We start from the raw sequence: 23,484 nt of genomic DNA, 5'->3' as shown, positions 1-23,484 counted from the left end.
ACACTGGGGCAGAGAGAAGGATAAAGGGAAGGGAAGAGTTTGGGTGCTAGTACAAAAACACAGTACGTATTTGACAAAGCGGCAGTGAACCGGTATGCATACACATGCTCTCCTTCGTGATGTGACCCTTGATGTGCAGGAATGTATAGTGTACCGTACCTTTGCTGTAACCAATCGTCTGAACAACTTATGGTACAGTTCATTGAGCAACCAGCCAACCGTTAATTATGGCTATTTCGACCAATGATTTGCAGCAGCTTTCTTCCCAGTTAGCAAAGGCATTCGACCACTGAGGGTGTCCTTGCATATCCCTCTGTACACTGAAAATTGTGGAGCCACTGAATTTACCGAGCGCACAGAGAGCCGCGGCAGCTGCCATGTTAATGAGAACCTCAGTGTAGGTCGCCTCATGTCTATCTGGATTTGTTTCCGCGGCTGGAGTCACATCCACGTCATCGTGTGATGAATCCCCATCCTGAAGACACTCTGTAGAACTGTGTCTCAGTGAGGTGGAACACGGCAAAGCAGTGTCGCTGGAACGCTCCCGCTTTATATGATACTGCTGTTCCCTGGATATTTCATCATCCACCGCAACTCCCTTATCATGTGCGCTAAGTGGAGCCAGTGGCGGGGTAAGACGGGTTGCAGAGTTGAGACCCTCCAAATTTTTTCTGTACTCTGGAGCAAGTTCTTGCAGTCGCTTCTGATTGCCTGAGGAGCCCTGTAAGCTGGTGCGTTGTCCCTTCTCTTTGTGAAACATGTATTCCACAAGAAGCATACGTTTTCCTAGTAGCTGCCGTGCAGGACTGCTTCTGTCGGACATTATTGAGTATAGTGCGTTCGTTGCGAAGTAGGTGTACTTCATTTTAATGGGTCGAATGATCTTCACGTAGTTGTGCACCTCCAAGTGCTGGAGAGCCTCAACAACCAGTAACTCCAACTCACACCAAACGCTGAGCTTGTCGCTGATGGAGTTGTTTGCTGCTTCTTCAGCATTCTGCCGCTCGGGGAGGTACCGGGACGTCTGTAGGGTTCTCGACCACGTGCATACCGTGGGAGCGCTGAAGCACGTACCAGAGCATACTGTGTTTGGGAACGGGGACGTAAGACATATATCTGCTGCTGACGGCGGGGAGAGCAACCCAGGGGTTGCCCGCTGCGTATTCAAGGCATCCCTGGGATGTGCATTTGTTGACGCAGTTGATGATGCGAGACCGCCAACCTCCGGGGCGCTCCTGCTTCCGGGAAAGTTCACAGGATGCAGCGAATGCGCGAATACCGAATGTATAGCACACTGGCTGCTTGCGGGAGAAAATATACGTCCTTGCCTTTGGAGTAGCTCATCACTGTCTTCGTACCGTTCGCACTCCGCAGCGAGTACCTGTACAATTTGGCGAATTGTACGCCTCCCATCAACAATCCTAAAAACGTCGTGCATAACTAAATCCACGTGTTCAAATACCTCCGGCTCATACGCGGCTACGGGAACGGGCACTTCATCGAGGGCGTGCTGCTGGGGTAGATGGGGTGGCGCCCTGTGACCCACGGGAATGAAGAACGTTTCGCACAACCTTAAGGAAACGGTATTTTCTGTCGCCCATGGTCGCGGGCACTTAGTTTCACCCTCCTTTGGGTCAGTTCCTAAAAACGTGAAGAGTTCCCCCATTAGCGCCTCGAGAGATGTCCACTGCATCCCGGAGGAATCCTGAGGTGGTGTTAAGAAAACGTTGACCCGTGACGTTCCCTTGGCATACCTAAAGAGCGCTTCGTCCCCGGTTGGTGGGGAAGCAAAAGACGTTGTACCTACCACGCTGTGTATTTCAGCACTTACCCCACCACCATATTCGTGAAAATCACTGCGAGAGGGCTGGCCGATCAGGTCATTTTTCGACTGCTGCTGTTGGCAATCTCCACGGCTGGGACAATGCGTAGAAAGCCTGTGGGAAAGGCCGCGAGACATGTAACCGGAGCGCTGCTCCGCTTCGCGAAGCCCCTCTACGATTCTCGTCAAGACAAAGCTATACGGTCGGAGAAGCCGCTCTACCGTCGCTGCAGTAGCCGTGACAAGATTGGTGTCAACGGCAAAGGCGAAGCACAGTGTGTACCGCAATGTTTTTCGTTCATAGTGGACACCAGATATCTCTTCTGGATAAAACAAGTACAGGATTCCGGACTCAGCTTCCACCAGGCACATTACGCGACGGCAGAACTCAGATTTCGGCACAAAGACATCGCTAAATGCTTTAAAACGGCCAGCATTCGTTGGAAGGTGCAACATGTCTTTGTTCCTGCTGCTATCCTTGTTTACGTCACCTTGTACATCACGAGGTTGGTCGTCCCCTCCTTGTTCAACTGGGTTAACTGGTGCAAAGCAACTGAGGTAAGGCCCTTTAACCACGTCCAGTGCCATTAAGAGCACGCTTTGAAGGTGGAACTTCATTTCATACTCCCTTCGGTGCTGCGTTATCACCTTCTAATATATGTGTTTATGTATAACCAACCACCGAAATACTGCTCACCACAGGTGGAGAGAATGCAGAGGAAGAAAAGGATGACCTGACAGAAGTGAGATACACCCGCACAACACGGTAGTTTTAGTGTAGCGATTGGGGCAGTTGGTTTTGGATGAAGTGGCCGCAATCACAAATAAAGTGTTGCATAGAGTGTGTACATGTGCACATCTCTTTGTATTTGGGCATTCTTGTGCTCACCCGCATGCCTTCACAGAACGAAAATAACACACGTTACCATAAGAGGACAAGAAAACAGGAATACACGAGAACAGCTTGTTCCCTGTTTCCCCGCTCCGCCACCACTCCTTTACTCCCATGGTTCACACCAAACAAAGAAAGTTTTGATAACTTCCCACACCTGACCTTCCGCGACCCCTTGGGAAGGGGAGTGAAGAAGGTCAAGGGGGGATGAACAGCTAAAAGAATCAAATAGCAAACGAAAACCACTGGGACACTTGTGTAATAGCGGTAGCAAAATAATGATAGTAATGGTACAACCCGATCACTGACTCCGTTACACTTTAATTTACTACGCTTTTCTCCAACTTCTCTCTTTCCTTCCGCTGTAATATCTTGATAGTGTAGTGGACAAACTATCGGACAACCGCGTTCATCGACTCGTATAACCCTCGAAATCCACCCACCGACGATATGGGACCCTTCAACCCACTCTTCGTGCCGTGCAGAAGCGTGCTTTCTTTGTGTTTACATCGTTACTCTAACCATATCCCTTTTTCTCTCCACCACAACTTCGCTCCAATGTAAATCGACTCCCCTGAAAAAAGAAACTTTATGCATAGAAGTCTCGTTCTCCCCCGTTGTCGACCCTGTACTTCTCTCAGAACTATGTATTCCATCATTTTTTATTACATGAAAAAATTACCGCCAGGCCCCCGCCTCCCCAGCTCACCAAATGCAAATACGCACACACAGGCTGAACGAGCACGGTAAACAAACCAAAGGGTAAAAAAGATGTGTACCGACTGGAACATAAGGAAAGAAGTGGGAAAATGTAACGAATCGGAAATTACTGAGGAACTCTTTGTCACTTTCACGACCTAGGCCCACGTAGCTGCAAAAAAAAAAAAGAGAAAGAGTGAAAAGAGGACAAAACACGCAGCGTGGGAAATAAAAGAAAAGCGAGGAGTGAGGACATAAATCTGCTGACAAATACGGCACCTCAGAAAAGTTGCGGAAAGGCATTTTGCACCATAGCGACAGACCGGCATCATCCCTCCCCGTCGATACAACCCTGGAATTGGCTTACCCCGCCATTAGACTCTTGTGTTAGGTTCGCCTCACCATTATGAGAGGTCGCCCCTCGCTGCATAAGGGCAATCTGGCGATCCATATCAAGGAGAGAGGCTTTCTGTTCCGTTATTGCTTCCAGAAGCTCCTTGTTAAGCTTTTGAACTAAACGCTTCTGCTGCTCAATGGCTTCCTTTTCACGCGCTGCCTTTTCGAGCCACTCGCTGTCTTCGCCTCCACATCTGACGTTGAGGTAGACATCCGCTTCGTGCATCTGACTTAAATCAAGCAACCGCCGCTCCACCTCACAGAATTCTCTTTTTAACTTTTGTTGCTCCTGCTGTATGGTAGAAAACTGAAGCTCCGTGTCTTCCAGCCTACGCTCAAGCGACTCTTTAACTTCAACAACGCGATGCAGCTCAGTCGTCAAAGTGCAGTGTCTTACTTTGGCCTGCCGCACTTCCTCCTGCGCGATGTCCACGTTGTTGCTCTCCTCCGCTAAGGCAGTACGCAACGTCTCAATCACATCCTGCAATTCCTGTAACCGCGCCTCGTACTCTCGCACAATTTGCGTGCTCTCAAACAATGAGGCCTTACAACTACTCTTCACACGCTGTACCTCCTGCTGCCGTATTTCCAACTCACGCTCCATCTCGACTTGAAGATCGTGACTGCGATTGCGTTCACTTTCTAGTTGGGCACTTAACATATCTACCCTCTCTTTGTACAGTGTCATCTCACTCGATAGATCTTCTAAACTCCTTTCACCACTACCTCGGCTAAAACGTTGGTATTCCTCACCTCTACCATCTAAGGTGAGACCACTAACAGGATCGTCAACACTCAGCGACGGTTCACCGAACACGTCACGCACTGCCTGTACCTCCGCAATTCTGGTGATAAGCATCTCGTTGCGCTGCTGCTGCGCCTGAAGCTCCTCCTTCAAGTCCTCTACCTGTCGTTTAAGTTCCTCGCATTGCTCCACAGTGGTACTGAGTGTCGCCTGAACGGAATTTCTGACCGCTATCGCCTCCTCCAGGGAAATTTCCGCAGTCTCTAACTTCCGAAGAAGTCGTTGCTGCTTTTCCTCACCCTCTGCAAAGTTAATCCGCAGTGACAGTATCTCGTCACTTAACGCGGAAGCCGACCATCTCCACATCGCGTGCCGTTGCGCTGCAAGGTCCAACACGGTATTGAACCACTCTTCCACTAGCAGCAGCCGTCTACATCCCTCATTACACTCGCAGTCGCGCAGCGCTCGTACGCACACGCTTGGCCCGTCGGAGAAGGAAGAGCGCCGTGTCACTCCAGTGACGACCCCAACACTATTTGTGGGTTCGAGACTTTTAACGAGTAGGATCTTCTGATGGAAAGCGTGACATATGTTGGCCTTCCCACTGTAATAAAGTTGAAAAATATAGTACCGCTCAGATGTCTCCGTCTCCTCCAAGAGCATTTGCTCAAGCTCACCAACATCCCGTGACTTTATTTCTGCCTCCTGCTGGGAAAGAAACAACTGTTGTTCCATGTGAGACACACGCATTAGTAGGCCCACATTGGACTGTTTTTCCCCCAAGTACTCCACACGAAGGTCTTCCAACTGTGTGGTGAGTAGGGCTTCCCTTTCACTGGCACAGCTCCCATTCCGCTCAGTACTTAGTAACGTCCGCGTGGACGCCAAATCACTCTCTGCGGCCTCCAGTGCATGAGACTTTTCAGTGAGCCGACGTTGTGCCTCCTCTAACTGTCCTCTTGTAGCATCACGTAGCTTCTGCAGCTCGCGTAGTTCAAATCGCAGATTATGATTCACCTTTTCCACGTCTTCACGGCGCTTCTGCTCCTCTTTCACACTCTCCGTTAGCTTCTCTACCCGACGCTCTAATTGTTGGTTGCGAAACTGCAGCTCGCCAACAGCTGCGCAACCGGAGTCGGCATCTCCCTCAACAATCGAATCACTGCTAATACTAGCAACATCAGTCTTGAGCATACCACATTTTGAGCTATTATTGGATTTGAAGGCACCACTGGGTGACGCTGCCCTTCCTCCAGAAGCGGCACGACCTCGAGACAATTGTACAGTTGACTGTGGTGTCGCTTTGCCGCCTCGCAACACTTCCGAATGGTGACGACGCTTCCACTCCTGCACCTCTACGTCCTTCTTTGAGAGCATCTCCTGCAATTTAACAATCTCCGATCGCCGCCTTATCAACTCTTCACGGAGATTCGTCGTGGTGGTCATAAGCTGCCGCTGTAAATTGCACTTTTCCGCGTGAAGTCGTGTGTTCTCTTCCTCAGTCTCTGCCACACGCCGCCGGAGAATCTCCAAATCAGTTGCGGGCACCATTTTGGACACTTTTATCCGCATGGCTTCAAGCTGCGTCTCCAGCTCACCTTTATCTCGACGCAACTTCCTTATTTCGCTATTTTGAGGATCAAGTATCCTCCCCTCCTCTACCTGCATAGTGAGCTTTACAATCTGCTCCCTCAAGGACGTAATCAATTTCTGGAAGCGCTGGTCTTCGTTGACCGTGGCCACATTGATCACCGTCTTCGCAACGCCGGCAAAACGAAGTGTATTCAGCGTCTGCTGATAGCAGTACGCGCTAGGAGCCACCGTAGCAAGCATAATTGTCTTGCTGTTACCACCCAGGCTGTCTGATAGAAGCCACGTGAGCGCGCTGTCCCTGTAACTAGGCACCACGTTCTTCCCCGCCTGTTTGTCCGTGAGTTGCATTATTACACGAGTAAGTGTTGTAAGGGATAGGTTGATGTTACGAGCCTCCTCGAAGCGGTCACCTGTAGCACCTGACTGCGAAATCCGTTCACTTCCCGCGAGATCCACGAGACTAACCTTACATACACGCGTTCGTGTGACAACAGCTTCCTCCTCTCGCACGGCCGACACACGTGTGATATTGAGCTGCAGTAATGCATGGCTCCTGCTGCTGTGTTCGTTCATACGTGTTTCCGCGGTGGCACGTTCTCGCATTCCACAAGTCAGTTGGTGCATGACACCTTCCACGTCACGCACCTTAACATGGGAAAGACCCTCGACATATGGTCCATGCGTCGGGTGCTGCCGAATTCGAAGTTGAGGGGAGGGATTAGAAGAACCTTGCCGAGGTGTCAGCACCAACGACTGAGACGGCGAGGTCTTAGAGCGCAAATTCGACGGTGGGCCCATCGTGGTAACGTTAGGAGCAGAATAATCGTCATTAGTACTGTGAAACGTGGTGTGGGTGAGTAGATCACGCACGCGTTCACAATAAATCTCCAAAAAGCTACATTCCACGTTGTAGGAGATTCCTTCATCCTCTTCACGCTCACGCCTCATCATATCGAAGAGGTCTTCGCACAGTCGCTGAATAATCCCTCTCTGATCACCCTTCTCCGAAAAACTGTCATGGGGCCCAATCATGCTGTAGGTTTTGCCGCTCCCTGTCTGACCGTACGCAAACAAACATGAGTTATACCCGGTCATAACCGAGTCATACATTAGCGGGCCGATAAATGAATAGACAGAAGTCTGATTATCACAACTTGGGGTCTGCGCAAAGCACGGCAAACGATGAAATGAAGGTCTTACGCATGTTATTGCACTGACAGAAACCTCCGCCGTCGGAGCAGCACAAGGCACACTTGCATCACTGCTGTTGCTACTCCTTCGCACCGTTGGCGACTCTGTAGGGGAGGGGGAATGTGTCGAAGAACTATCCGCTACTGATAACCTAATGGAGCTCGCGGACGGCATCTGTTGACTGTGCCCACTGGGTGTCGTAGGAAGTGGTAGAACACAACCGGGAACACTCCAGAAAATTTTGTCGAACGTAAAGACGTGGCGTTGCATGCTGCCACTTACACTTGTGCTAAACCGATTAACCTGACCGACATCAGTCAGCGTGATGGTACGCGGATCCGTGACGGTAACTGTACATTCGTGAGGAGCCTCCCGGGAGTTGAACGGGCGGACGCGCACTGCAACGAGGACGGCCGACGTTTGAGACGTCATCCCCGTTGAATACTGCAAGCAAGAGGCTGCAATCTATCAGGAGTCGAAACCCACGTCGTTGGGTAGCTTTAAAAAAAAAAAAACAGTCAATAATATATTAAGGAAAACTGTAGTATATGGTGGGTATGAAAATAACGTTCTGTGGCAACTGATTTCTTTTCCCCGGCTCCGTAGGTTTCTCGTCGGGTCCTCAACCCTCAATTCTCACTGAGTTGTGTAAATGCAACTCTTCACGTTCCGTTGTTCTAGCGGAGTCCAATCCCTAGAAACAGTTCTGCCTTTACACTAAACGTAACTAACACTAGCGATGCTATTGACGAAATTGTAGTCGCACCTCCTCCCTGCAGGTGACACAGCACCCAACTACCCTTCGGGCCTACAACCCTCCTCACCCTTATTTAGCCTCTATAGCGGAACCTCACTCACAACAACCTTTTTTACGCACGGTTCCTCTTCGTCTTCTTCCTAACGTCCAGCCCACTTTTACCGCAAAAAAAGTAGTTGTCTTAAATACCCCGTCGCTACCGGTTTCCTCCCTCCTTAGACCCAACACGGGAACGTTAGAGTCTCTCAAAGTGAAAGCCGGTTCCTTACACGGGTGGATCGGCCACGTCACACCGAAAACAGTTGGTAATCACCCGTTACCTCCCTTCCCTTCACTCTCAAGGGGAGGGGAAGAGGAGGTGCTAACGAAAGAGGGGAATGAGAAATCGGGATAAATAAAGTAATGCACGAAAATTAATAATGATAAGCCCTTTCCTTCGTGTAGCGTGTATGTAATCCTCTTTCCCTCCGTCGTCTTATATTTCGCGTAGTCCGGTGCGTTTACTACACCTAGAGAAGGCGACAAAAAGAAAAGAGAAATTGAGGAATGGAAATACCAAGGGCAAAGAATATAGTTGTTCGTTTTTTTTAAAACCGAAAGGGCGACGCATGGTTGCCATTTACATTAACAACGTTATTAGCGGATAAACCAGACGAAGTTCATAAGATCAGATACAACACGAAATGGAAAAGATTGCACAAACAAGGCAAGCACCCATAGAATTAGCCTCCATTATAAACATAGTGACACGGCAACACACCTTGCACAAAAACAAAATTCCAACAAATCAATTTGAAAAGCCAAACATTACTTCCCCTTTAATGCAGAAATCCCCAACTTCCCTTTCGCCCAAACACGTTTTCTTGGTCCCTCCTACAACTCTACCTTTCCACCTTACACTGTTTCCTGTTTCTTTCCTTTTGCTTAATCCTGTCGTGTTTCAATCCTCTTCACTAAACTTCGGTCAGTCGGTAGGTTAAAGTAGTGTTGTGAAATAGAGGAAAAAGAGGAAAGAGAGAAATGAAAAGGGATCATACACGATGCAAAATACAATAACGGCACAAACACCACCGTCATATCGTGATAACGTAAATGAAAAGAAAAGATATTAGTATCCGTATGAACTTTCAATGAAAGCACACATATATATCAGCATGGCAATGACCAACCCAATGTAACACTCAACATCCACACCTGGCGTAAAGTGCAAAAACAAGGAGTTACACTACGGTAAGAGCTGTGAATTAAAGGAAAGGGGTAAGTGAGGTACCATAAAACAACAACCACAACTGGAAAATAAAAATCGGCCACGGTGCCACCACCCCTAACCCAAACAAATTCCTATCCCTTACTTCTTTCTGCCACCACCCTTGCTCGCTTCCTTATCCCGTACCTTTTTAAACACAACCAACTGATCCCACTTATAATCGTCAATTGCTAACGGATTGAGCACACGGCCTTCCGCAGCCATGCGATCTGCAGCCAACCAAGCCTCTTCCATCACCATCTGAATGAGGTCTTGCGAACTTGCACCCTCCAACACAGGTGGAACATATGACGTCCCATCCAGCCATGTCACTTCAATACGAGGTGTAATGTGATCAATGGCATAAAAGAGAAACACTTTATCCTTTGGGAATGGAGAGCGAGCACTTATAGCACGGCGGTAGAAATCCAACACAGCTTTCTGTATGGTGTGACCATAACCAAACAACAGAGGGGATACAGTAATGGTCACCTTTTCCATATGCATAAGAAACAGGTAGCGATGCATTGTACGTGGTGCGACTACTGCAAGCGGCCGCTTGGCACCAATATGCTCTGGTGTATGCTCGGCGTACTGAACCTCTCGTTCCCACATGCTTGGTGAGCTGAGAGGCGTATGCCACGACTTGAAGAGCCACACCGGCTTGGACCCTTCCGCCACGTATTGCACCCGCGGTAGCGGTTTCTGTAACATCTTACCACGCTTCACTGTAAGGTATTCAAATTCTCTTCCACCACGCCCGTAGTCCGTCGGGCACTTTGCATGAGCATAATGTTGATGGTACATGGAACGGGTATCGCCTTCTCCCCATAGACACACAGTGCTTTTGTTATATGTGTATTTGTTGTGATTACCACGCCACATTGCGTAATACGGTAGAGGGTAAACAAGACCCTTGAGATTACCTACGTGTGGGCGAAGACGTGGCTTACGGGACAAGGCCAGTTGCGCAGGCAGAAGCCCAACCGTCCGCAATGACTCCACACTGTAGTGCTTAGGTGGGTTTGACATGATCCCCACCCTCCACTACTCTTTCGTATCTAACCTCTCCACAATTGTGCCTCTCAAGTTATTCAACGCTATCCACTTCTTTCGTCACGTTTCCCTCTTTCCCTACCCCCTCTTTTACCACGAGTGCTTCCGCCGACAGAATATAGAAAGCACCACAATGTACGGCAGGGATTTGCAGGAGAAATGATAAGATCACAGCACTGCTGTGGAGGGAGGTTGAGTAGCCATTGAAAACATAGAAGTCACAAAAGTAAGAAAAAAAAGATAATGGTGAAGGCCAAGGGATAGAAAAAGAATAATAATAATAATAATAATAAGAATAGTTTCATTACCAACAGTAAACATAACTGCGGAGACACCTAACAATGGCAACCAAAATATTAATTAAGGATGCTTTACGGCCACATTAGTGTAACAAAAAAGGAAGAGAGAATTAAAAACAAATATAAGGTATTTAAAAAAATGTTCTTCAAAAACAACACAACAACAACAGATCACATCAGTAGATCCACAGCAACACCAACCGAACATTTACCTAACTGCGGCATATGCGCTCAATCGGAAACAAATAACGCGGCGGCACGAATCTTGCGAACAAACCGTGTCACCTGAGGCGCCACCAACCGCTCATATTCACTGTTGGATGATAATCGTTATTCCTCCTTCCGAGCACGACGAACTCTCGTAGTGACTGACTCACCGGGCATCAGCCCAGAATCACTGCCAATTCCACCGTTGCTCGTGGCAACTGATCCAGCAGATAACTTACCGCGTAAAAACAGCACTAAAGCTGCGAAGAATATTGCCAACATGGCCACGGCTACAAGCACGTACATCATGTGATAACTCCAAAAACCAATGAAATTCAGCTAACTCAATGGGAACAATTCAACAGTGACAAAAAGACAACAGAAGTGAACAAAAAAATATGATTTAAATGGGTTACAATAAACAAAGCAGATAAAACACAAGCATGCAAAAATACACACGTGTACGAAAGCGGTAGTTGGTCAAATCATCCTTACAAGCATCATTTATTATATTCATATCGACTCTCATCCCTCTACATCATGCTACATGACCGGGGTACGGTACCTAAGAAACCTCTAGTGATAATGAGACACCTTGTATTATGCACCACATGTATATAGAGCGATAACAAAAAAATAAGTGCGTACACGCTTATAATTATAGCGATACGTGTTTTTTAAAAATCGTAGAAGCCAGAACACGTAAATATATATGTATATATGTATATAAACGAATGAACAAAAAAGTAAAGAAGTGCAGAAGCATGAGAAGAGGGTGGAAAGGGTGGGTAACGAACACGTCGTGCGTGTAACACCACTTACCCCAACCACGACACTTTCTTCAATACATTTGCCTCGCTAAACGAAGGGAAAACATGAGAAACATACATTTGGTCATATTAACCTCACGCGGTGCCCAAATTAACCTAGTGTGTAAAAGGTAAGAAGTGGAAAAGCGTGGCGAACAAAAAAAGCAGTTGGATAACAATATAAAGGTGCCCCAAAACCAACATGTATATGCATGTATTGCAAAGAAATTGGTGCTTAAAGGAGGGTGAATAACACCAAGAGTGTAAATAAGATCAGTCCATGGAGGAATACATGTGTGTGATCAAGTACGGTAAAAATATCAACGAACTTTATTTAAACACCTTAAAGCGTTCTTCATCCGGCATGTACGTCTTCTCGCCACACTTCTCCAGTGGCTTTCCAAATGGCATTTGTGCATGCATCTCCCATGTTGCCGGAAGCTTCCACTCCGCCGTCACCGCCTCACCGATCAGTGATGTGTAGTGCTGCAGAGACGCACCGATACCTTTTTCTGCAAGTGCTGTCCACACGGCGAATTGAGCCATACCTGATGATTCAGTTGACCACACTGGGAAACCTTCTGCGTATGCGGGGTACGACTTGACAAGTCCTTCAACAACACTTTTATCCTCGAAAAACAATATGGTACCGGCAGCGGGGGCGAAGCACCCATCAATCTTCTTGGCGGCCTCATTGTAGGAATCGGGTTTCACTGTCGCCTTTAGCTTATCCTTCGTTAGGTTCCATAGCTTTGTGTGTTGCTCTCCAAAGAGGATCACAGCACGTGAGGATTGGGAATTGAAGGCTGATGGGCATTCACGCATCACCTTCTTCACCAGACACGCAACCTCGTCCTCAGAGATTGGGAGTTCCTTGCTTAGCTGATATACAGACCGGCGCATGGTGAAAACGTTTGTAAGATATATTAATATTCCTGTTTGGTTAGTCTTTGTTGCTTAAAATGACACTGGGGCAGAGAGAAGGATAAAGGGAAGGGAAGAGTTTGGGTGCTAGTACAAAAACACAGTACGTATTTGACAAAGCGGCAGTGAACCGGTATGCATACACATGTTCTCCTTCGTGACGTGACCCTTCTGTGAAATGTGGAAGAGATCCGAGAAAATTGTAGATCATGCATAGGACTTGAATGAGGGAGCAATTGTCTACAATATAAATAAAGAAATCGTAATGATTCGTTGTTTCCTCAAAATGAAGGGGTGTCGAAAGACTAATGAGAATAACAAGATTGAGTGACTTTTTTTCCTTGGTGAAGACAGGTTTGTAACACGCAAAAAGCAAGCAAGTGTTTACGAGAAGTATTTTATTATAAACTATTTGATCTCTACCCTTACTTCATGTAGGAGCAGCCATGTCAGTAGATAATTTAATAATTAACAACTGTGATCTAAGAGAGTGGCAAAGTCACGGACTACTTCAGGGTTTTACCCTACAGGACGCATTCTTTCACTGGGAGCAGCAGGGTGACGAAGACATGCACATATTTTTATGTAAAACACACACTCATAAGTCGCCTCGGTGCAGAGGCTCTGTATTGTAACAACAAAACAAAACGAGAAAGCAATATTAATGCCAACAATCCTTTCAAAATGAGAAACATGCGGTGCAAGTTACCTTGCTCCATTGTAGCCACACACAATTTTCGCCACGACAAGTGAGGGAAGGGAAAAACCTGCGGCTGAAAGTCGGTGGCGGTGATGCTGTACATCAGGGTGTTAAAAGAGGTCTAGTATTCTCTTCTCCCTTGAACTGAGGCTCTTACCCCCTTTCCGTTTATTTTCCCTCTCATATTCCGTTCTTTTTTTAAAAGGAAAAGGTAGAAAACATGCTTGGGCCTTTAACATCTCCGCAACTGCCATTTTCCTAAAGTGAGTGGTGACGTCGGTAAGTTTATCCGTTATTGTCTCCCTCGCATATCCATGATTCGTAGAAAAGAGAATATCCTCACCTGATGGAGATGATATCGTCCCTTTTGTTCACATGCGCTTACCACGTCCAGAAATATGGTTCTTGGGGCAATGCCTCAGATGGGCAGTGGAGTTTACGAGGAGGAATAATAAGAGGGACGATTGCCACGCATGTGAAACGTCCCCCCACCAACCCCATTCCTAACAATCGGAACAACCACCGTTCATACAGAATGTTTTTCGCTGAGGGGATACATAATTAATTCTCGGATTCGCTGGTTTCACTTTCCCAAGCTAAATCCCTGCTACCAATGTCATCCGTGGTCTCGACGTGGCCAGTGCCAGTAAATAGCTGAATTTTCATATGTTTTAGCGCCTTCATCGCTGCCTCCTCCAAAGCACAAACCCCGCTTGCAGCAAACCTTCTTTGCTCAATTTTTTCGTCCCTCCGCATATACACATAAATTTCAGCTCTAGTCTCGTCCCCTGAGCGATTGATGTGAATTTCTGGCGCAGGCAAACGACGACGACGGAGAGAATCCCGCAGGACAGAAGAGGGAGTGTGGGGCCCCCAGTCCTTCCTATCATAAGTTTCTATTGCAGTTGGATTCCGAGAAAAAAGCTTCCGAAGCTCCGACGTAGAGAGGGATCCCTCCTCACATACCAAAATTCCGTTGGACAGCATCTTCATCGTTGAAATGCTGCGGGCCCTTTCACCATCCTCACCAATGAGTATCCCCCTCTTGTCTAGTTCCTCACAGAGTTGATATTCGGCATACTGCCGCGCTTTCACACGGCCGCCCGACGCTTTTACAGAAATGGTCTTCCCCTCGTACGGTTTAGGAATCACAATTTTTTCAGGACTAGAGTTATTTGGTATCGTAACAGTGAGCTCTACAATAAACGGGTGCGTGTGGCTTCCAAAATCCGTACGGCAGTCCGTCTCCTTCCTCTCAATCGGTGCATTGTGGCGGCGCTCAAACCGACGTAACCAAAACTTCGGAGATTCCTCCCAAACTCTGGGGGCCCGCCGAGTCCCCACCTCAATCGCATCACGGACAGCGTTCACAAGAAAATCCTGGAGACGCACCGCCTTCATCGCCACAGCCGCAACTTTAATCTCCCGACGGGCATGCTCAAAAACGATAAAGAGTGCATTCCTCCGCCTGGCCCTCCCACGACTTTGTACGAAACTACGAAGTGAAACACAAGAGTCATATCTAATAACAAGGTTGCACTGGGCGATGTCTAGTCCCTCTTCAGCTAGGGACGTCGCCACCAAAAGCCTTGTATTGCCCTTCCGGAATTCATCTATAACATCCCTCTGTTGGGCATCGGTCATACCCTTTTCTTCCCCATCAACTAGCGTTTTCCCCTTCCCTACGAGCGCTCGGGGCTTATACAATGAGCTCAGCGTGGGAATCTTCTCAATAGCTTCAGTAATACGGAACACGGAAGCACGAGTATCGCAGAAAATGATGCCAGCCACTTCTACATGATTAGCTTCCACATGTTTGCCAATCCAACTAAGCAACTGCAATAAAAACTGGACCCTTGAAGATACCTCAAATGGGTCAAAACCCACTGAGGAATCGTCCTGCCCTGGATCTCTTTCCGGATACTTGTGCCTGCTTTCCCGTAGCAACTTCATCAGACCCTCAAGAATCGGTACAACAAGCTCCGCCGATTCTGGACTTTCTTGCAACGACTTAAACAATTTATCATCCATGACGGTTTTGTATGCACTACCGAGCGAGACCTCGTTTAGTTTAACGAAAGCTTGGGACACACAAAGTAAGAACGTAGCAATACTGTACGCAAACCTATCAACCTCGCCGCTTGTCCCACTGCACGCTTTTACTTTTATCTCATTACACCTATTAATGTAACCATCAGAAGCCACCGGACAAGCAAACCCCGCCCTTAAATGTGCATTTTTCTTTACTTTGAGATTATCCTGTAGGGCCACTGCGGCTCTCTGCAAATAAAACAGAAATGCTTCTTCGGGAGGCGAGAGGTAATACTCCACTCCTACAGTTAACGGTAAAGGCACTTCTTGAAGCAGATTGTCCATCTTCTCCGTCACATTCACGATGCGACAGCGCGTCACGTCGATGAGTTTGTTCAGCGAGTCCGACCTGGTGAAGGACAAAACGGGTGAAGCAGTAAGACCAAGAAGGAGGGGAAGAGTTGGTTCGCTGACGCCATCATTGGAGGCACACCTTTGCGGCTCTCGGGGACATATTCTATGTATATACTCGAAAATTTTTTTTAGACAGCCACCAGTAGCGTTATGAACTTCGTCGATGACCACCAGGCACGTGTCCTCCGTGATTGCTTTGGGGGAACCGATAATCCACTCGTGAAATATGGAATCGGTGATAACAACGCCATCGCATCCTTCATCCACCAACACACTCCAGCTCTTTACGGATTTCTTACCGCCACGAACTGTCGCCACCCGAGACCCTTTCCCCAAAACGCTTTCAAGCACTTTTGCCTGTTGTGCCACCAATGGAACACGATTCACGACGAAGACTATCCGTTTCTCGTGTTTACGTCGCATATAGTGTGCGATCGCCGCAGCAACCACTGTCTTACCCCCACCAGTTGGAAGGTAAATAATAGAGTCTCCACGTATCGCCTTCTCAAACAGCTCCTGCTGGTACGGACGAAGTTTCGGGACGGTGTTGGTTCTTCCATCGGTGGTGACTGAAGTAAGGGAGACGGGCATGGCGCAAACTTGTGATCACTTCCCTTCTTATTTTCCGCGAACCTGCGCACACAGCGGGTACCTCGTCAGTTGTTTGTTGTTGTTGTTTTTGTGGGGGGGGGGGGCACTGCCTGCAGGGAAACAAACAAATACCCAGTAGCTGATTCAAACCGAACCGCCGCTAAGTAATCTTTCAAGTAATTCAACTCTCAAAAAAAAAAAGTCCTGAACAGGGCAAGCAACTGGATTCAACGAGTTAAGAGCGAGAAAACGTATGAGATTTGATGCGAAATAAGGAAAATAAGTGCGCACAAGCAAACGAATTATTACATGAAGTGTACAGTTACTCATTCAAAGTCGCGGAAGACGTCGACTTGTACCATCAAGCAAGGTAGACCCTAACAAAGGAGCAAAGGGAGAAAGTGAACTATTCAACGGCTCGCGCAAACAAACATCTGAGGCCAGATGATGAGGTAAGGGAAGTTCAAGCCCTCTACCACCCCTAAAAACAAATATGTTGAACAAAATTGGAAAGAACGGTGCGCAATGCAACACTTTTCTTCACCTGAGCTGTTGCATGCAATAAACGAACCTCTGAATGGTATTTCTCCGGGGTTCCAAGAAAAGGGGCGTGGACCGCATAAAAAAGGAAGTACACATTCTACTCATCTTCCCAAACTCATCGGGCGATAACTTCCCCGATCCGTCAATATCAAATATCTCAACAATCTCCTCCGCATCACTTTTAGTCAAGTGTTTCAGATGGTCGCAGCTCTGCAACACTCGGTGGAACTCGACATAATCAAGTTCACGATCCCTACCTGAGTGAGACGTGGTGAGCCCTGCTGCCGTATCCGCAAGTACCGATACAATAGGAGTCATACTGTCGTCACGATGACAAAGACAGGATGTATGGTCATTCCGCCCTTCCGGGTCTCTGGCATTTAAGGCGAGATTCATCCCACGCACAATACTCTCCGTCTCGCAGAGCACATCAAAAACCTTCATGTACAGGTCCCAGCTAACAAATTTATCTTTTAAACAGTTTAAGCGACTGCTGACGTAACGACTTTCTTCATCGCTATGCCCCTCCTCACATTGAGTTGAGCAGTACCTGTCGGGAAATAATATCTTTTGAAGCTGGTGAAGTTTTATTCTACCGGTGTTTTGTGTGTCATACAGCTGAAACTCAACCCTCCTTACCATCCACTGGATTCTTCTAACCACTGTCCAAAAGTCGTCGAACGAAATTCGTGCATCTTCATCCACGCCGAAAAAGAGCTTAACGAGATTTGATGAGAGAAACTCACTACTGGTCAAACCCCCATCGCGTCTCCCACCTCCATGTGAGTGCACATCACTCTCATGACCCGTCCTCTCAACGATCTGAACAGTTGGATCGACCATGAGTGTATTTATTATGCGTCTAAATCCATCCCTCGAGAGGGAATCCTCTTCCGTTACGTCAAAAGCACCAAACGCTATCTTCAAATGTCTTTGGCATGCCGACAGAAGTGTGATGAGCACACAAAACTCATCATACGTAATCGTCCCACTTGCATTCGTATCTACGAGTTTGAAGAGGCTACAAAGGTCCTCTCGTCCTTCAGTTGGAGCACCACACAGACGGCTGTGGAGACGTTGCCTGTCCTCTTCATCCAAGAGGCAGACACACGCCACAAAGTCAAGAAAACGCAGCACTTGGACCCCTGCAGCACCGGGTGTTGAGTACTGGTTGAAACGCTGCCAAACGCTTCCTGCACTTCCGAGCCGGCGGCGGATACATCCGCCACTGCCACCATCCTCAGCGGAGGCCTCTCCACTAGAGCGCAACAGCGCCCACCATGAGGCGCTGTTTATAAATCTATCGACAGAAAAGTAGCCCACAGCGGCGAAGAAGGCTCCTGTCGCAGCAAACCTGATGCCCGCCATGAAGAGGTGCGGCCGCGCCAGCCGACACGAGGTGGCGGTTAGGCGTTAAACAAAAAAGTCGACGTACAGCTACACGCTTAACTGCTGCATGTAAGTCCATCGCATACGAAGGAAAGACAGAAGAGAAGAAAAAAAGAAAAGGTCCACATATTCATCTCGATTCTCTTCCACATTCTGTCAGTTTCAAGACCTTAACGACAAATTTCATTGACAAGCCTCCAAACCTGTCACCCTCACTGCACGTTGGCAGAAGCCTGTGGCGCACCAAACCGACTCGAGAAGCGCAAAAGAAACTCATCAAGTGTCGTTGAAACCGCGCACATTGATTCCACCTCGGCAGGAGATATCATGAGACCTGAAACGTCTTCGCCTTCCCGACCCTTTCGACTGTCGTTGAGCGCTGCAACAACATCACGCACGCGCGCCACATCGTAAGCACTGAGCTTTGGGGGTGCTGAGGTGTTTACGCTGTCTGCCTCCCCTCTCTCAAACGTTCGAATTGCACGAAGTGGCTGGCTGACTCCCCCGCCGGCGTTATCATTACCATCACTACTCTCATCTGTCCCGCTTTCGCCGCTCTCACGGAGCACAGCGCCAAAGTGTAGACCGAGCATATCCAAAAGAGCTGGCAGTTGCAAGTAATCCATACGCAACTTCGTGCCGAACCGGCCTGGTCGCACCAGCGCAGGGTCAAGTCTTTCTGGGAAATTTGTGATCATCACGACGATACGCCCTGGTGTGTCCACGGCGCCGTCCAGTACGTTCAACAAACCGGATAAGTTGAGCTCATCCGATGGCCGAAGCCACTTTAACAGTGATGTTTCATTCTCGGCGCCGCCCCTCGTTGTCCCTACTTTTCCTGTATATCGTTTTCCGAACGTAGCTTTCAACAACTGGTTTACAAGATCCACTGGGTTTTCCGGTTCAGGGGCTAACCCACCATGCTCACCCTCCTCCTCATCCACCTCGGAATCGAGAACCGGCGATTCAACACCCACAAAGTCATCAGCAACAGAACCGTCCGATACCAACGTGGCGTGGTGCCGCCTACAAATGGTCCGTCCAGAACGCACACGAGCACGCACAAGTGGGGAAGAGGCATCCACGTCATCAAGGAGGAAAATGACATCCTCGACAGCCAAAGAAGTAGGGTCAGACTCGCCGATGCAACGAAACGTGGGATTTAAGAAAACGTCATAGAGCGAGTGATTCGACTTCAAGAAGGGAAGATGAATAGATATAACATGACGACGCGTATACTCGGCAAGGGCTCCCACAAACGACGTTTTGCCAGTACCAGGCGGTCCATAGAGTAGAAACCCCAACTTCTGAGGAAAACCCTCTGTCGAAAATCTTCCCCCTTTCCCCATGAAGTCGTCAAGCAACTTAAGGACGCGTGATTTCTCAGGAAAAAAAAGAGTATCAAACGTTTTTCCACAACCAAGGGGGTACCGTTTGAATAACAGGCCGCCCTCGTCACGACACGAAGAAGGTGCCTGAAGCTCAAGAAATACTTTTCCTTCGTTCATTACATCAGGCAAATTCATTATGTAATAATCTAAGGCGGTTTCAACAAATTTGTCAATCCTAGTTGCCGCATCTGTGGCACCTTTCGCCCGTAACACAATAGTCCGAACAACACCCTCAGAGCCATCCACTGTCTCCCGTTTCCTCTCATACGTCAGCTCCACACCATCATTTCCCACAGGCAACCAACATCCATCCGTGGGGACCCTAATAATAAAAAAACGGCGAAGTTGCTTTTGACACCTCCAGTTCACACTTTCCCACCGCCCAGCGTCATCAGAATCATCATCATCCACACGAAAAGGAGAATCATAACTCTCCTCATACGCACTACGCATCGGATCAATTAGCAAGATAACAGACGACATGTTACGCCAACACGATGAGCCAACAGGTGACACAAGGAACTTCTCGTACATATAATAAAATATAGCATTCTGTAACAAAGCATTACGATCACAGACAGCTATCACAACATGTGTAGACAAATAAACAGATATACGGCGTTCCACAAAAACAGAGCCACCACTCGAAAAATAAAAATTTACAACTCTACAGACTTCGGAAAGCACGACGCCAGCAGCAGAAAAAAAAACTAAAACAAATATTAATAATATTTCATTGTGAAATGATAAGGCACCAAAATATTGAAAAGCATTATATAACAACATTGAAAAATTGCTAAAAAAATTTAAAACTATTAAAAAAGATGTAAACATGACCTAAAAAAAAAAAGAAAAAAAGGAAAAGCTAATAAAAAATATATTTGTCCGCACACGGCAAGTCCGCACCACCTCACACAAATGGAGGCACACATTGTCGATAAATACAACCGAGCCACACAACAATTATTGAGAAAATGGTGAATGTGATTTGTGGACAAAAGTGCCAACAACACACACAATCAAGAAAAAACAAGAAAAAAAAGGGAGTGAAGTAAACAGTTTGCGGGCTCACTCGCAACAATCCCGTAAGGGATGCAGTGAGGGATCCGCATAGGCATCTAACTATTTCCAGGTCGCGGGATATTCACCAGACCGACTGTGAGTTACTCTATCTAGACGCTTGGCGTCGCCTTCGCGTGCTTTCCGCTCTTCTGCTTCTTCGCCAGAGCTTTGTTGAGGCTCGGCATCACACCTCCGCGGGACATGGTCACGTTGCGCAGCAACGCACCAAGGTCGTCGTCGTGGCGTACAGCAAGGGTTACTGTGCGTGGCGTCAAGCGCTTCGTCTTCTTCGTCTGTTGGGCAGCAGCCTTCACGGATAGCTCCAGCAGTTCGGCAGTCAAGTACTCCAGCACAGCCGCCATGTACACAGCGCCAGAAGCACCGATGCGGCGGGCATACTGTCCGCGGCGCAGCAGCGTACCAACGCGACCCACAGGGAAGATCAACCCCGCCTTCACAGAGCGGCTGCTCCCGCCCTTCGACGCCTTCTTCACTGCCTGTTTGGGTGTTGCCATTGCTTCAAACGACGGATTGCACGAAAGATTGGATGAATAGAAAACTAGGTGTAGCTTTGGATTTTGCTTTACACTAGGGGTACAGAATTGTGAGAGGAGCGAGAGGTTAAGGAGAAAGAAAGAAAGCAAACAGAGATAATGAAGAGGGGAAACCCGTATAGGTTCATGTGGCTAAAGGAAGCACAGACACGTGCACATGCACAACAACCACATTGTGTGTGCACACGGCAAGTCCGCACCACCTCACACAAATGGAGGCACACATTGTCGATAAATACAACCGAGCCACACAACAATTATTGAGAAAATGGTGAATGTGATTTGTGGACAAAAGTGCCAACAACACATACAATCAAGAAAAAAACAAAAAAAAAGGGAGTGAAGTAAACAGTTTGCGGGCTCACTCGCAACAATCCCGTAAGGGATGCAGTGAGGGATCCGCATAGGCATCTAACTATTTCCAGGTCGCGGGATATTCACCAGACCGACTGTGAGTTACTCTATCTAGACGCTTGGCGTCGCCTTCGCGTGCTTTCCGCTCTTCTGCTTCTTCGCCAGAGCTTTGTTGAGGCTCGGCATCACACCTCCGCGGGACATGGTCACGTTGCGCAGCAACGCACCAAGGTCGTCGTCGTGGCGTACAGCAAGGGTTACTGTGCGTGGCGTCAAGCGCTTCGTCTTCTTCGTCTGTTGGGCAGCAGCCTTCACGGATAGCTCCAGCAGTTCGGCAGTCAAGTACTCCAGCACAGCCGCCATGTACACAGCGCCAGAAGCACCGATGCGGCGGGCATACTGTCCGCGGCGCAGCAGCGTACCAACGCGACCCACAGGGAAGATCAACCCCGCCTTCACAGAGCGGCTGCTCCCGCCCTTCGATGCCTTCTTCACTGCCTGTTTGGGTGTTGCCATTGCTTCAAACGACGGATTGCACGAAAGATTGGATGAATAGAAAACTAGGTGTAGCTTTGGATTTTGCTTTACACTAGGGGTACAGAATTGTGAGAGGAGCGAGAGGTTAAGGGGAAAGAAAGAAAGCAAACAGAGATAATGAAGAGGGGAAACCCGTATAGGTTCATGTGGCTAAAGGAAGCACAGACACGTGCACATGCACAACAACCACATTGTGTGTGCACACGGCAAGTCCGCACCACCTCACACAAATGGAGGCACACATTGTCGATAAATACAACCGAGCCACACAACAATTATTGAGAAAATGGTGAATGTGATTTGTGGACAAAAGTGCCAACAACACATACAATCAAGAAAAAAACAAAAAAAAGGGAGTGAAGTAAACAGTTTGCGGGCTCACTCGCAACAATCCCGTAAGGGATGCAGTGAGGGATCCGCATAGGCATCTAACTATTTCCAGGTCGCGGGATATTCACCAGACCGACTGTGAGTTACTCTATCTAGACGCTTGGCGTCGCCTTCGCGTGCTTTCCGCTCTTCTGCTTCTTCGCCAGAGCTTTGTTGAGGCTCGGCATCACACCTCCGCGGGACATGGTCACGTTGCGCAGCAACGCACCAAGGTCGTCGTCGTGGCGTACAGCAAGGGTTACTGTGCGTGGCGTCAAGCGCTTCGTCTTCTTCGTCTGTTGGGCAGCAGCCTTCACGGATAGCTCCAGCAGTTCGGCAGTCAAGTACTCCAGCACAGCCGCCATGTACACAGCGCCAGAAGCACCGATGCGGCGGGCATACTGTCCGCGGCGCAGCAGCGTACCAACGCGACCCACAGGGAAGATCAACCCCGCCTTCACAGAGCGGCTGCTCCCGCCCTTCGATGCCTTCTTCACTGCCTGTTTGGGTGTTGCCATTGCTTCAAACGACGGATTGCACGAAAGATTGGATGAATAGAAAACTAGGTGTAGCTTTGGATTTTGCTTTACACTAGGGGTACAGAATTGTGAGAGGAGCGAGAGGTTAAGGAGAAAGAAAGAAAGCAAACAGAGATAATGAAGAGGGGAAACCCGTATAGGTTCATGTGGCTAAAGGAAGCACAGATACGTGCACATGCACAACAACCACATTGTGTGTGCACACGGCAAGTCCGCACCACCTCACACAAATGGAGGCACACATTGTCGATAAATACAACCGAGCCACACAACAATTATTGAGAAAATGGTGAATGTGATTTGTGGACAAAAGTGCCAACAACACATACAATCAAGAAAAAACAAGAAAAAAAGGGAGTGAAGTAAACAGTTTG

At 48.1% G+C, this 23,484-nt stretch overlaps 10 protein-coding genes across 10 annotated transcripts, besides 3 other annotated features; all 10 read right to left on the bottom strand.

Annotated features, from left to right (window-relative positions):
- Positions 1 to 23,484: part of a sequence feature (sequence corresponds to BAC RPCI93-13M20) that runs on past both edges of the window.
- On the bottom strand, positions 200 to 2,440 carry Tb927.7.3010 (hypothetical protein, conserved; the record flags this gene model as incomplete). Its single annotated transcript, XM_840831.1, has 1 exon — positions 200 to 2,440. The coding sequence occupies one exon, from the start codon at positions 2,438 to 2,440 to the stop codon at positions 200 to 202; it is 2,241 nt and encodes a 746-aa protein (XP_845924.1).
- On the bottom strand, positions 3,742 to 7,770 carry Tb927.7.3000 (kinesin, putative; the record flags this gene model as incomplete). The annotated part of the gene is made up of 1 exon (XM_840830.1): positions 3,742 to 7,770. The coding sequence occupies one exon, from the start codon at positions 7,768 to 7,770 to the stop codon at positions 3,742 to 3,744; it is 4,029 nt and encodes a 1,342-aa protein (XP_845923.1).
- Tb927.7.2990 (hypothetical protein, conserved) lies at positions 9,444 to 10,373 on the bottom strand (the record flags this gene model as incomplete). The annotated part of the gene is made up of 1 exon (XM_840829.1): positions 9,444 to 10,373. One exon carries the CDS (start codon positions 10,371 to 10,373, stop codon positions 9,444 to 9,446), a length of 930 nt encoding a protein of 309 aa, XP_845922.1.
- Positions 10,668 to 10,695: a microsatellite.
- Tb927.7.2980 (hypothetical protein, conserved) lies at positions 12,043 to 12,615 on the bottom strand (the record flags this gene model as incomplete). Its single annotated transcript, XM_840828.1, has 1 exon — positions 12,043 to 12,615. The coding sequence occupies one exon, from the start codon at positions 12,613 to 12,615 to the stop codon at positions 12,043 to 12,045; it is 573 nt and encodes a 190-aa protein (XP_845921.1).
- Tb927.7.2970 (hypothetical protein) lies at positions 13,898 to 16,372 on the bottom strand (the record flags this gene model as incomplete). Its single annotated transcript, XM_840827.1, has 1 exon — positions 13,898 to 16,372. One exon carries the CDS (start codon positions 16,370 to 16,372, stop codon positions 13,898 to 13,900), a length of 2,475 nt encoding a protein of 824 aa, XP_845920.1.
- Tb927.7.2960 (hypothetical protein, conserved) lies at positions 16,913 to 18,283 on the bottom strand (the record flags this gene model as incomplete). Its single annotated transcript, XM_840826.1, has 1 exon — positions 16,913 to 18,283. One exon carries the CDS (start codon positions 18,281 to 18,283, stop codon positions 16,913 to 16,915), a length of 1,371 nt encoding a protein of 456 aa, XP_845919.1.
- Positions 18,517 to 20,529, bottom strand: Tb927.7.2950 (hypothetical protein, conserved; the record flags this gene model as incomplete). The annotated part of the gene is made up of 1 exon (XM_840825.1): positions 18,517 to 20,529. The coding sequence occupies one exon, from the start codon at positions 20,527 to 20,529 to the stop codon at positions 18,517 to 18,519; it is 2,013 nt and encodes a 670-aa protein (XP_845918.1).
- Positions 20,868 to 21,272, bottom strand: Tb927.7.2940 (histone H2A, putative; the record flags this gene model as incomplete). The annotated part of the gene is made up of 1 exon (XM_840824.1): positions 20,868 to 21,272. One exon carries the CDS (start codon positions 21,270 to 21,272, stop codon positions 20,868 to 20,870), a length of 405 nt encoding a protein of 134 aa, XP_845917.1.
- Positions 20,868 to 23,484: part of a sequence feature (Histone H2 array, number of copies uncertain.) that runs on past the window's edge.
- Positions 21,777 to 22,181, bottom strand: Tb927.7.2930 (histone H2A, putative; the record flags this gene model as incomplete). The annotated part of the gene is made up of 1 exon (XM_840823.1): positions 21,777 to 22,181. One exon carries the CDS (start codon positions 22,179 to 22,181, stop codon positions 21,777 to 21,779), a length of 405 nt encoding a protein of 134 aa, XP_845916.1.
- Tb927.7.2920 (histone H2A, putative) lies at positions 22,685 to 23,089 on the bottom strand (the record flags this gene model as incomplete). Its single annotated transcript, XM_840822.1, has 1 exon — positions 22,685 to 23,089. One exon carries the CDS (start codon positions 23,087 to 23,089, stop codon positions 22,685 to 22,687), a length of 405 nt encoding a protein of 134 aa, XP_845915.1.

The sequence above is a fragment of the Trypanosoma brucei genome, chromosome 7, assembly GCF_000002445.2.
Source record: "Trypanosoma brucei brucei TREU927 chromosome 7, complete sequence".
Lineage (NCBI taxonomy): Eukaryota > Euglenozoa > Kinetoplastea > Trypanosomatida > Trypanosomatidae > Trypanosoma > Trypanosoma brucei.
The sequence above is the reverse complement of the archived record's forward strand: the minus strand, read 5'-3'. Positions and strand labels throughout refer to the sequence as shown.